Below are 13,963 nucleotides of genomic sequence, written 5' to 3'. Positions count from 1 at the left end.
TCATGAACTGCGAGATCATGACCTGGGCCGAAGTCGGACGCCCAACTGACTGAGCCACCCAGGCACCCCTGTAAAATGCAATTTTGATGGCTTTATAATATTTTTAGGGCTGTTAAGAAAGCAAGTTAATCCTGACAAATAGAATTATGCTGATCGGAGAAAGCATATAAAGCAACTACCAAGCCAAATAGTAATTGTAACAATAATTTTTTTTTAAAAAAAGCTCATTTTGAAGGATTCCTACACGAACTATACACATCAGCGAAACCTTCAACATATATAGACCTCTCTACCTGGTTTTCTATTTACGTACATTCTCATGGTTTATATCACAGCTGTTGTGCATATTAGTTTCTTTTAAAACTGTCTTTAGATTATGGGCATGAAAGAACAGATAAAGGAAAAAAAGTTTCCTAAGAATGAAAGAATTATTCTGAAATGTTTGATAATTCATCTTGTCGCTCTTGCTCCTACAAAAATATGACCTATTTCCACAGACTAACAATGGAGTTCTGTGATTACTTGGGACAGTACAGAACATGGAGTTTGAGGGAAAAGAAGAAAATGGCCTATTTAGGAGGAGGAGGGAGTTGGGAAAAAGTAGAAATTCACTCATTTGCCTTTTATTTTCATTGACTATTATTATAACGAGAACCTCCTCTCTGTGCAGTGTACAAGTCCCCGGAGTATGAGTCTCTTGGCTTTGAGCTTACTGTGGAGAGATTAGTTTCTATTGGCTATCCTCAGGAGCTGCTCAGCTTTGCTTATGATTCTACATTCCCTACCAGGTAATTTTTCAAGATTTCTTTGGATTAAGACCTTTCCCTCTATCCCCCAAATTAATAATTCCAAATGCATCTCTGACCCTGCCCACGGTCAAAGAAAAGAACCAGAAAAGATGGTTTGGTTTGTTTCTGGTTTTGTTATTTTGGTTGGTGTGGATTCTAAAATTATGGACTTTTCATGTACATTATATCTTTTGTGGGTTTTTTTAAATTTTTTGTTTTGTTTTTTTTTTTACATTTATTCTTGACAGAGAGAGCACAAATGGGGGAGGGGCAGAGAGAGAGGGAGACACAGAATCCGAAACAGGGTCCAGGTTCTGAGCTGTCAGCACAGAGCCTGACACAGGGTTTGGACTAACAAACCGTGAGATCATGACCCGAGCCAAAGTCAGATGCTTAACCAGCTGAGCCACCCAGGCGCCCCATATCTTTTGTGTTTTTGAATTGAGCTTAGTTTATTGTTACTGAAGAAGATCTATTTATGGGAAAGAAAAATTATTAAAACTGATGGGCAGTAATCACAGATACTCCTTGCTTTCACTGTTGGAGATCAGTTACATGTTTTACTGACACACTTCAGTTGGTCAGTGGGAGCCTCTTGGCAGTTTGCATTTTTGGATTTGATAGGGAAGATTTAAGATTAAGAAAGATGGTGTTTGAGATGCCATCATATATGTCCCATATATAGCATCTATTAGAAGGAAATATAAGCCAGCTCCTTTCTCCAAGGAAATTAAGACTCTTTTAGAATGGAACCAGTGTATTAAGAGGAATTATGGTTCATACCTTGTTTAAGCTCTTATTCCTTATAGAAAACAGTTGTGATTATCTGAACAGAGTAAATATTTTTTAGTTACTCTGGGTTTAGTTTTTTTTTTATTAAAAAAAGTTTTTTTTTAACGTTTATTTATTATTGAGAGACAGAGGCAGAGCATGAGCATGGGAGGGGCAGAGAGAGGGGGAGACACAGAATGTGAAGCAGGCTCCAGGCTCCAAGCTGTCAGCACAGAGCCTGACGCGGGGCTCGAACTCACGAACTGTGAGATCATGACCTGAGCCAAAGTCGGTCGCCCAACCAACTGAGCCACCCAGGAGCCCCTCTGGGTTTAGTTTTTAAGATTTTATTCACTTCATCCTCCAGGATTATATTGTTTGGGACATGCTTGAGTCTTCGTAAAGATTGAATAAGATGGCATTGGTTTATGATGATTGTTGCCTGTATTATTGATGATGTCCTTATTTGCATATAGGGGACTTGTCTTTGATACACTATATGGAAATCTTTTGAAAGTTGATGCCTATGGAAACCTCTTGGTCTGTGCACATGGATTTAACTTCATAAGAGGGTGAGTACATAGAACTTTTAGCCTCTGTCTAGTGTTTTTATAGTGAAAAAATAATGAAGATCACGGGTCTCCCCAGATGTAATATACTTTCCTGTTCCCTCATCATTAAAGAACAATTTCTTTACATAAGGATATTTAACAATTATTTATTAGGCAGTTAGGACTCAAATGGACTTATATAGTTAGCAGTTACATTTTGTGTAAATTAAGTGGTTTCTAATTATATAGCATCCAACAAAGCTAATCCTGAAACTTGCCCAAAAAGAATTGTAGTGGCTTTGACTTATTTGCAATTCTAAGATTTTTATTTTCTCCTTTTTAATACAGTTCTCAGGTAGCTGCTCAGAAGAGGTATGTATATAAAAGCGCTTTGAAAAATGTAAAAGTACAACAGTGTGAATGACTAAGATTTTTAACAGCTAATATATGATTTTTTTATATTCTAATGAATAGCTTCAGATACTTGATCATGTGGTTAAATTTTTTAAAAACAGGCTAAAAATGAAAATAGGGTAATATTTAAAACTAGAATAAGCTTTATTTTCATAATCAGAATATTTCCATTCTCCCTAACTCGGACTTTTTGCCTTAGTAAATAGTAGATAAAATTTACTGTCTACAATGTTTTGGTCTACTATTTTTTGGTGAAACATCCCAATTTTTTCTTTACAAATCACAATACCACAGTTTGACATTTTTTTGTCCTCATAACTTTGCAATTATATATTTTCTTCACTATTATACTACTTCATTTACTACTGATACTGCATTAGGCACAGAGCAACACTTAAAACCAAAATAGATTATCTGTCAGTCTCTTGTATAACTTTCCTATATATTATTTTCAAAGGCAAAATAGTAAAAACCACACAGTCTGCATTGAAATTTTTAAAGAGAGAGTGTGTTTTTGGTAATTACTTTTTGTGATAAGAGGCACAAGCTAACTGAAACTGTACCAGAATATCATTTAAATCTGAGATCACAGCAATGCCCTGTTTAGAATTGAAGCATCTGATACAAGATTTTTCAGTTGGAATTACATAGGCTCAAAGGTTTCCACATAGACATAGTGCAAACAGTGTGAAGTAAACACCCCACCTTGACACATCTGGGCAGGCCTGTGATTATATCTCCCTCTCTTTCACTGCTCCTCTCATGAGGGGTTTGTTCAAGATCCATGAATATCAGGAGGCAGGATTTAGAATGTGAAGTGATTGCAAATAGTGTTAGCAGCCTAAGCTATTTTATAAATGGATATTGTACCATAATTCAAAATCTCAATGAAGATGAACCAAGGTTCTATTTTTTAATGTCTGAAAAGGGATTTTTGTGTTATGGAGAGGGGTAGTCAGAGAGGAAAAGGAAAGGAAGTTGTTCTATAAATGAGTACTGCAATTAGTGTTACTAACTCAGGATCCACAGATCTTCTTTCTTTCCCCAAATAAACTAATAAAGTTTCCAAATGGCTCCTTTGGAAGTATTTTTAGTAGTGTTTCAAAAATAAGCCATTTATTTTTTTTATTTTTTTATTTATTTTTTTTTTTTGATGTTTTTATTTATTTCTGAGACAGAGAGAGACAGAGCATGAGCAGGGGAGGGGCAGAGAGAGAGGGAAACACAGAATCTGAAGCAGGTTCCAGGCTCTGAGTTGTTGGCACAGAGCCCGACGCGGGGCTCAAACTCACGAGCTGTGAGATCATGACCTGAGCTGAAGTCGGACGCCCAACCAACTGAGCCACCCAGGTGCCCCAAAAATAAGCCATTTATGAGTAATGCAGAATCATTCAAACAGCACTTAACACTCTATAGTCTTTAGAATCCAGAGGAAAAGCCTGTGGAGAAGGAGAGGCTGAGGATGGAGAGAGAGGGAAAGAACAAGCTATTGAAGCATACTGGTAGATGAGGCTGGCAGGGAGGTTAGGGCTCCATCAGGCATTGCTTTACACACCTTGCCAATGAGTTGGGGCCTCTTTTTTGGAGGGGGCAAAGGCCTTTAAAGTTCTAGGATGGGATAATGTTGAGATCACATATTTATTTCTATGAGTCACAGAAAGTTAGCAGTACAGTAGTCCGTAACAGTTTTCCTCCCAGCTCCCAAGTCTAGCATTCCTTCTTCTGGGATACATTATCTGCCCCCAGTTAATATTTATTTTAAATATATGCTAGCTTGATTTGACAATTAAGAGGGCACAAGTGAGCAAAGGGCAGAGAGCGGGGGGAAAGAGAGGGAGGGAGAGAGATAAATAAGTGGGCTCACTCAAAGCAAGGCTAATGTTTTACCTGAAGTGGGGCTCGTGTTCACCCAATGCAGGGTTCATGCTCACTCAGAGTGGGGTTTGAACTCACAAACCATGAGATCATGACCTAAGCTGAAGTCAGATGCTTAACTGACTGAGCCAACCTGGCGCCCAACACTTAACTTAAACAGAATGTAATTGCTAACTCTATTTATAAGTCATTTGGGTTCTTATTGCCTAATAAATAACTGTTAACTATCCTTATGTAAAGGAATTACTTTTTAATGATGGAGAGAATAGGAAAGTATATCTAAGGAGACAGTGGCATCTTACTAAACCCGACTGAGGAAAGCATATCATTACTATTCCCTTCCACCTTAATTTTTAATACAGAAAATCTTAGAAGGCTAGAAAATGAGATATTCTACAAAGTTATTCCTTACTGGGCACTCTTATTTCAGAAGAGTGACTAAGACAGGGAGCTAATATGATTTTCTTTTCCTAACTAGAATTTATGCCATTGGTAGTTAACACACCCAAGCAGGAATTTACCAGGTTACAAACTGAGTACAAACTTTAAATTTGATGTCCTTTATTTAGATTGGTTATCTTTATATATTCATTGTGAGAACTGTGCAGTTTTTAAATAAATATTTTATTTTTAAGCAATCTCTACACCCATCATGGGGCACGAACTGACAACCCCAAGATCTAGAGTTGCATGCTCTACCATCTGAGCCAGCTAGGTTCCCTGAGGATTGTGCATTTTTATGTTTTAGTTTTTCTCCCTTTTGGTTTCTCTCTACATTTTTTTTTTTTTAATTAATGCTGTCCCCTTCAACTTCTTGGAGTGTTTCATTTCACTCTCCAAGGTTCTTGGGCATCTCTAACAACTTCTGTCTGTTTTGCTGGCTTTTTTCCTTTTAACCCTAAATGTTCCCCTTGGGTCTATTTCAGTCTTCTGTTTTTCCTCTGCACCGTAAGTGACCTTATCCACTATAACAGTCTTCGTGGCTTCACCTTTTACCTATGTGTAGATGATCCCAGTTCTCTCTTAAGTCTGAATCTCTGTTTTAAGTTTTTGACCTTGTTTCTAATTAATCACCTATAAAAATCTGTTTACTTTCCAAAATAAAACTCCTCTTACACCTACTTGTTATTCAGCTTTCATATTTCTGTAAATGGTACCACCACCCTACCCTCTCAGAGACATCCTTATGTGAGCATCATCTTTGATTCTCATGTCCTCATCTGCCACAGCCAATCAGTCCCCTGGTCTTAATTCATTTTACCTTGGTAGTCTCTCATGATTAATGCTTCCCTTTAATTTCCTGTCCCATCACTCTAGGAGAGACCCTTCCTGCTCTCATCTAGGCTACTGCAATAACCACTTAACTGATTTCCCAGTCTTTTGTGTCAGTTAGTTTTTCTGCGTAATGAAGTACTTGAAAGCCTGTTGGCTTCAAACAACGACTGTTTTATTTAGCTTAAAATTCTGAGAGTCAGCTGGGCAATTCTGGGGTTGCTCAGCTGATCTGGAATGGCCTGACTCACATGTCTGGCAGTTGGCAGCCTGTGGTGGGCGTTCCTCATTTCTGTATGTAGCCTTTATGCTCCAGCAGGTTATCTCTTTCACTCACACAGCAGTCTGAGGTCCAAATGCAGCAAGAATAAGCACGCCCCAATATGCAGGTGTTTTCAGAGTTTCTGCCTGGATCCCTAGTTGCTGCTGTTCAAACGTTTATTTGAGGGTGGAGAGAGAGAGTGAGCCTCTTAGCTGGAGTAACTACAAAGTCACACATTACAAAGGCATGGAAAGAATTTGTAGCCATTTGTGCCACATATCACATTTCTTTCTCCTTTTTATCCTAAAACTGTTACTAATGGAGTATTATTACAGTTTAGCTCTGATGGTTTTATCCTTTTGTGTAAAGACTGTCAGTGGCACCAAAAACCTGTCGATGGCACTCTGAGTGCCTCTGAGTGAAAGATAGCAGCATGATCTGCCTCAATTCATCCTTCTAGCTTTATTTTCCTCTGCTCCCCTGTCTCTACCCAGTTTGGACTAGTTTCTGAATTGGATCTTCTGAGCCTTTAAGGACCAGCTTCTGTGCCACCTTTTTCATGAATCCCTCCTAGATTTCCCTCTTCTCACACCCACATACACTTTTTTCTACCCCTTAAGTTGAAATGGTCTCCTCTTCCTCCGTTTTCTCACAGCTCTCTGCACCTTTCTTGTGGCAGTTGTGATTTTTTACTTTGTGATAACTGTTTGTGTATGTGACTCTCCTCCCTTAGCTGACCGAGGGCTGTTTAAGGGCTGGAACCCGAGCTTGTTGATCTTCATAGCTACTCACATGTAATATTTAGACCCTGCCTTGCATGTAGCCACCAAAATATTTGAATGACTTTTTGAATGATGAATATTTCTCATGGTTGTAATGTTCATTTTTTGAATGTCAGTTAATTTAAATTTTTTCTTTCAGACCAGAAACTAGAGAGCAGTATCCAAATAAATTTATCCAGCGGGATGACACTGAAAGATTTTACATTCTGAACACACTGTTCAACCTACCAGGTAGACTCATTCTGTGCTTATATATACGGATGCTTTCCCTTCTTTTCATGATCATTTGTCTTTGCTCAAGGGAGATAATGAAATAAGTTTGAATTATTTCATTTATGTTTATGAATATCTGTTCTTCATTTTTCAGAGACCTACCTGTTGGCTTGCCTAGTAGATTTTTTTACTAATTGTCCTAGATATACCAGGTATGTATATAGTGTAATTTTCTTTTTCCAATTGATTTTTTTAAATTAATGTACAGGGTTTTAGAGAACTGGCCATTGTAGGTCTTTTCTGCTTTTCTGAAGTGAATTTAGTGCTAGTGAGAGATGCCACATTGCCAGCCTGAGAGATGGGACAGCACCAGCAGCTCCATGCAGGCTCTCACCTCCCACACGGCCCCCTCTCCTTGCCAGTGTGCTGCAGCCATGTTTGAAGGGACCACTTCTGATTGGCTTCTCCTGGGAATGAAGACGGCCAGCAGAGGTGCTAATTGTGACAACTGAGTGGGAGGTTTGTGTGATGATTATCTGTCCAAGCAGAATTACACTAAAACCCCCCAACTCATTTCACAGCAGCTACCCGGGAGCCATTCAGCGATGACAGTTTAGTTTCATTCCCAGGCCCAGCAAGATTTGATTGAGGAGTAAATATGGTTTATCCTCCTCAAAGTAAAATTTTGTTTAAGTCTTGAACAAGGTATCCTATCCTTTTTAGGGCAAATTGTATAACCACTGCTGAAAGCTCAGCCGTATGTGTCAGAGTTGGCTAACTTATCCTGTCTAGGCCTTATCCGCTTCAAGGCACTAAATCTGGTGGGGCACCAAGTCACTCAGCTAAATAGAAAAAAGGCAATACCTTTGTACCTAGAGAAAACATCAGAAGAGTCAGGATGAAGAGCACCTAAATGACCAATTTTAAGTTTTAAATGTTTCTTTGATGGGAACCTGTTTCTTAAAAGTGATGAGTAAAAGAACATGATATTTTTGGAACTGACCGTTTAGGTTTCGTTCAATATATTGTTCTATCACTTTGTATTTGTTCACAATTATTGTATTCCATTGAACACTGTAGTCCTTTCTGGTTGTCAAAATGGATTTTCGTTAGGGAGTAATTATTTTCCTAATTAGCCTAGTCTTTCCATGTGATCATGGAATCCTTGGGTCCCCTGGGCAATGTTTGATATTCATTTTACTTACCCTCTTTTGGATTCCCTGTCATGTTTTTTTCGTCTTTGTATAGCTGTGAAACAGGATTTAAAGATGGAGACCTCTTCATGTCTTACCGGAGTATGTTCCAGGATGTAAGAGATGCTGTTGACTGGGTTCATTACAAGGTACCTGGGAGCTGCTGCGTCACCTGTTCACTCTGTGGCTTGTGTCTTGTGGTCTGACATTAACTTTCCAAGTGCAAATAGAGCAGAATTTTTCTTCCATTTAAAAAAAAAGGATTTGCCCCCTAGTGACAGCTCTCTAGAATACTTTTCTTCTTGTCTTTGTCCTACTTTTGGAAGTTATGCTGATCTTTCCTCCCGTGATCCTGCTTGGCTTCCAGCTCTTACTTCAGTTTTCATTTCCCAAACTTAGGAGAGATTTTAGTATTAAGATTATACTTCCCCCTACCTTTGAGGATGATTATTGTTTGTTTTTTTCCAAATACCTCCTGTTTAACTAATCCATTAACTAATTAAAATTATACTTACTATAAATTATACTGAATAAAATATGAAATACCTTTTGATTTCTTGTTTAAAATAAACATAGTTTTATATTTTAAATACCTTTTGGAGGCAGAGTTGCAGCAAATCACATCTGCTTTATCATGGCCATTTCTAGTTTATGTACTTTTCCATTTTGGTAAATACTTAAAAAATGCATTTGGGTTGATAGTAGTATAAACTGTTAAAAACTGATTTTGTTCTTATTTTCCTTTTTTTCTTCCTGTAGGGCTCCCTTAAGGAAAAGACAGTTGAAAATCTTGAGAAGTACGTAGTCAAAGATGTAAGTAATAAAGGGGAAAATAGATCTGCAAATCAGGGAAATCAATAACAAACCTATTTATAATGAAATGGATAAAGGAAGATACTAATTTGTCTTGATATAATATATGTCAAGTACAATCACCAGGAATTTTCAGCCAGAACATAGGTCTTAGTATAGTTTTCCCTGTTTGTTCCTTGGCAAGAAGATCCAGTATATCATTTGTCTTTTTAGCTCTAATGATAATAGCAGCTAGAGTAGTTACTGTGTGTACATCACTGTACTAAGTGATTACATGCCCTTTAATCTTCCATATAACCCTGAGTGAGGTATTGTTACCTCTGTTTTGTAGATAAGCTGAAGGGGGCTCCTGGGTGGCTTAGTTGGTTAAGCGTCTGATTCTTGATTTCAGTTCAGGTCATTATCTCATGGTCGTGAGATCAAGCCCCGCGTTGGGCTTTGTGCTGAGTGTGGATCCTGCTTAAGAATTCTCTCCCTCTGGGGTGCCTCGGTGGCTCAGTTGGTTAAGCATCTGACTCCTGATTTTGGCTCAGGTCATGATCTTGCGGTTAGTGAGATTGAGCTCCACATTGGGCTCTGTGCTGATAGCATGGAGCCTGCTTGGGATTCTCTCTCCCCCTCTCTCTGCCTCTCCCCTGCTTACACTTGCACTCTTTCTCTCTCTCTAAAAGATAAAAATGCATTAAAAAAAAAAAAAGATTCTCTCTCTCTCTGCCCTTCCCCCACTTGCACTCTCTCAAAAACAAAAAAAAATAATTTTTAAAAACCTGAGGAACACAGGTTATATATAATTTGTGCAAGTTTATACAGTAAATTTTTAAAATCTGTAGTTTATGGAATTGTGCCAATGTTAATTTCTTAGTTTTGATCATTGTACTATGTGTAAGTAAGATCTTTAATATTAAGGGAAGCTAGATGAAGAATATGGGGAAAAAATCAGGCTAGTTTAATTAACATATAGTGTCGTATTGGTTTCAGGAGTAGAATTTAGTGATTCATCACTTAACATACAACATCCAGTGCTCATCGCAACAACTGCCCTCCTTAATGCCCCTTCCCTCCACCCCCAGCAACCCTCAGTTTTCTATATTTAAGAGTCTCTTATGGTTTGCCTCCCTCTCTGTTTTTATCCTATTTTTCCTTCCTTTCCCCATGTCTATCTGTTTTGTTTCTTAAATTCCACATGAGTGAAATCATATGATATTTGTCTTTCTCTGACTTACTTTGCTTAGCATGATACACTCTAGTTCCATCCATGTTATTGCAAATATTTGGCAAGATTTCATTCTTTTTGATTGCCAAGTAATATTCCATTGTGTGTGTGTGTGTGTGTGTGTGTGTGTGTGTGTGTGTGTGTGTATGTACACGTATGTACACACAAATCAATCACATTTTCTTTATCCATTCATCAGTGGACATTTGGGCCTTTTCCATAATTTGGCTATTGTCGATAGTGCTGCTATGAACATTGGGGTGCATGTGCCCCTTTGAATTAGCATTTTTGTATCCCTTGGATAGTAGTGCAATTGCTGGATCATAGGGTAGTTCTATTTTTAACTTTTTGAGAGACCTTTGTGCTGTTTCCCAGAGTGACTGTACCAGTTTGCATTCCAACCAGTGGTGCAAAAATTTGGAATTACTTTAATGTAAGAAGGAAACACAGCTCCGAGATGAGATACTTCCTTTTCTCACAGAGTATGAGTAGTAGAATGCAGTATTTTTTTCAAAGTACTTTGATACAGATTTCTTAGTGTTTTCAGTCTTTGTACTTCCTTTTTCCCCTCCACTCCTAATTCCACTCTTCTTTCAAGAGAGAACACTGAGGGGTTCACAAGAGGTCCAGGAGAATTTGAGTGAAGGAACCTATTTAGTGTGAGAGAAGGAAAAGCTGCTTTTCTTTCCAGTCTCATCAGGAGTTAGAATTTCCTCATGTGTCTGCAGATGGGTCTGAGCATTTCTAGGTTCCATCCTGCACATGGCATTTCATTCTACAAGGTATACAAGAGAAAAGCCTACACAGGGAAGCCATATCTTATGCTCTCCTTGTATTTTGCTGGTGATGTTTAAAATCAGCTTCTCTTCACCTTTAATATACCTCATTCATATACTTTAAGAGATTACAAGGTAATTTAAACTCCTTCCTGAGGCAAACATGAGGAAGGTAGAGATGGTTTTATTTTTCAATTTAATTTAATTTTATTATTATTTTTTGTAATCTCTACACCCAGTGTGGGGCTCAAACTCACAACCCTGAGATCAAGAGTTGCATGCTCTTCCGACTGAGCCAGCCAGGTGCCCCAAGGTGTTTTTAATAAGCGTATTTAATAATATATCTAATAAGCATATCATCTGTATGTGTCATTTTATATATACACCTATATGTTATATACACCATGTATACTGCTAGCTTAATACTTCACGCATAATGATAATATGGTCTTTTAAATGTAAAACTCTGAAATCAACCAACCCTCAAAGCGCATCCCCTATGCTTACTCAGGTAGACAAAAGTTGAAGTGACTGTGTATTTGTGGTTTAGTGTTTCACTTATCATCATATTACATTTCAGGGAAAACTGCCTTTGCTTCTGAGTCGAATGAAGGAAGTAGGGAAAGTGTTTCTTGCCACCAACAGTGACTATAAATACACAGATGTAAGTGCCTAATGTTCATACTTGTTTATTTACACAGAGGAGTTACTTTGGCCTAAGGAACTGGGAATGAAGATCATGAGGACACTCGTTAAGTGAGGGTATTTTTTTGCCATATCATTTTGAGAGCAGAGTGGAAAAAGAATATATAGCTTAAGGGCCACATTGGAGTGGTTCTCAAATTTTTCTAAATATTTCTTTTGACTTTTCCCTGATTACAGTTGGTTACTTGAAGGTTTTAATTTGGAGGTTGTTTAAAACCTTTGTGCTGATTTTAAAAAGGCTTCTGTGTCTCTTTGGTGCATCATTTATATCAACTTGAGAAGTCACACATTTATTTACTGCATATGTGTAAATGCCCTCCCTGCTGCTGGGAGCCAGATAGCAGAAGATGGTGCAAAGATGTTTGGACTCTTCGCCATCAAAATTTACTACCTTTTAACTTAGACATTTCTTTGCCAGGACTAAAGCATGTTGAAAAGTGAGCTTAACTCCTTAGCCTCATCTTATTTTTGCTAAGACAGTTACAGGTTTATAGTACTAGCAAGAAGCCCAATGCTCTGCAATTCTCTTCATGCAAAATCTTGATTTAGAAATCTGGTGATTTGTTGGAGTAAGCAGTCTTACAAAGCCAACAAATCTAATGGTTCATTGGCTTGGTTAGTCTAGAAACAATAAATAGTAAGGAGGCCAACGTATATTATTTCCATGTGAGTCATTAGTTTTGTCGATGCCCTGACCTCAGATACCAATTCCAAATATGTATTGCAGTCCGTTAAGAGGATTTGGTAGGGATATATGGATGAAGTGTACAAAATTACATCCTAGAAGCCTGTGTCCTACTGAGAATGTCAGCTGTAGTTTGTTATGATGAAGCATTAATTTCTGGCTTCAGCTGCCATGATTTCATAAACTTAGGGGAAAAAAGAATGTGATAAATCCTGTATTGAAAAAGACACGTCATATGAAAAGGTTGGGTTTGAAGTTTTTTTTAGGTGCTGCATATTGTTTGCAAAAGTAGTATATGGACCTGATGTTGGATTTTTTTTTTCCAGAAAATTATGACTTACCTGTTCGATTTCCCACATGGCCCCAAGGTACTATATGTAACTTAACAGACCATTGCTTTTAGTAATAATGAATGCATTTAGTGATCCTGGAATATTCAGAGTCAGGAATTGTCAGAACTCCTCTAGAAATCTTCATTAACCTTAGAAGCAATGCAGGAGCTAGTGTAGTTTAACATTGCTAGAGATTTGAAAACATAGTAGATAGAAATAAAGGGGAGATATTTGTGTTATTTAGTAGGATGGGATCAGAATAATTACGGCCTAGAAGTTCTGTGTGGAGTTACTAAGTTTGTATGGCAAAGTAAGGAATTTTCACATTGAGGAAGATAGATGATTAAAAGAAACAAAAGATATGTATATTCTTGGCAACTTCTAGATACTACTCTTAGTTATTGCTGAGTTTTGTTCAAGAACAGTTAATCTTGATATTTAGCAGAGAAGTCTTCATTGCCACAGTGTGGCTACACTTAAATTTAAGGAATACTCATTGCAGCCTAGTCACATCCTTGTGGGACTTAGTCCTTCTTTGGTTAAATATCAGTAAATCTCTGTTTTGAAATGGTCACCCAAAAGCACAGCTTGACCTTACAAGTTTAATACCCTGGTCCCACTTCAGGATAGAAAGCATGTTAATGGGCATAACTTCTCTATTAGTGCCGTGACGAGCCTCCAGTATGAGCCAAAGGCTAATGTGTACCTAGAGCCATTATTCTGAGAACATAACCAATAAAATTTGCTAGTAACAGTTCCATGTTAGTTTGTATACTTAAGTTCTGATGCTGATCTGCCTCTTTCTTAAACTGTCTTCTTGAATATCAGTTTGCATCTTTCCTTCACAACCCTTTGAGCCTTTTTTGCCTATTTCAGAGTGTGAGGACACTTTCCTTCATATGTTAAATTGCTGTGAAATGTTAGTAGAGGAAGTGATTTAAAATGTGTTAATTTATATTTTCACCTTGCCTGCTTCCAATAGAATATGGCCGCTAACACACTGTGTTTTTAATACAATAGTGGGATCTTCTGTGTATACTTAATATGTCTACATTCCTTACATTTGAGTGAGATTAAATATTAGTGCCTCAAGGGTTAGGAGTGATGTTTTGGCTTTTGCTGTTTCTCAACCTCATCAGCCTGGGAGCTCCCATCGACCATGGCAGTCCTACTTTGACCTGATCTTGGTGGATGCACGGAAGCCACTCTTTTTTGGAGAAGGCACAGTACTGCGTCAGGTGGACACAGTAAGTCAAGAGGATGATCTGTCTGCTGGCACATTGTCCTTCGTATTTCTCCTTTTCCCACTCTTATTCTT

The 13,963-nt window shown here is 37.9% G+C and overlaps 1 protein-coding gene across 10 annotated transcripts in view; it reads left to right on the top strand.

Annotated features, from left to right (window-relative positions):
* The window catches only part of NT5C2 (5'-nucleotidase, cytosolic II), a 146,684-nt gene that overhangs the window by 127,551 nt on the left and 5,170 nt on the right, over positions 1–13,963 (top strand). For 6 of the 10 annotated variants that reach the window (XM_053207778.1, XM_027062974.2, XM_053207777.1 and 3 more), the window contains 10 exons: positions 671–788; positions 2,036–2,131; positions 2,459–2,482; positions 6,855–6,946; positions 7,083–7,140; positions 8,177–8,270; positions 8,881–8,934; positions 11,504–11,587; positions 12,640–12,681; positions 13,785–13,892. In XM_053207778.1, coding sequence (XP_053063753.1) covers positions 671–788; positions 2,036–2,131; positions 2,459–2,482; positions 6,855–6,946; positions 7,083–7,140; positions 8,177–8,270; positions 8,881–8,934; positions 11,504–11,587; positions 12,640–12,681; positions 13,785–13,892 — 770 coding nt within the window. Of the gene's footprint in view, positions 1–670; positions 789–2,035; positions 2,132–2,458; positions 2,483–6,854; positions 6,947–7,082; positions 7,141–7,308; positions 7,448–8,176; positions 8,271–8,880; positions 8,935–11,503; positions 11,588–12,639; positions 12,682–13,784; positions 13,893–13,963 lie in introns of those variants that run through there. The other 4 variants (XM_027062975.2, XM_027062972.2, XM_027062977.2 and 1 more) reach the window with 3 other exon arrangements.

This window comes from Acinonyx jubatus, chromosome D2 (assembly GCF_027475565.1).
Source record: "Acinonyx jubatus isolate Ajub_Pintada_27869175 chromosome D2, VMU_Ajub_asm_v1.0, whole genome shotgun sequence".
In the NCBI taxonomy this organism is placed as follows: Eukaryota; Metazoa; Chordata; class Mammalia; order Carnivora; family Felidae; genus Acinonyx; species Acinonyx jubatus.
The sequence above is the reverse complement of the archived record's forward strand: the minus strand, read 5'-3'. Positions and strand labels throughout refer to the sequence as shown.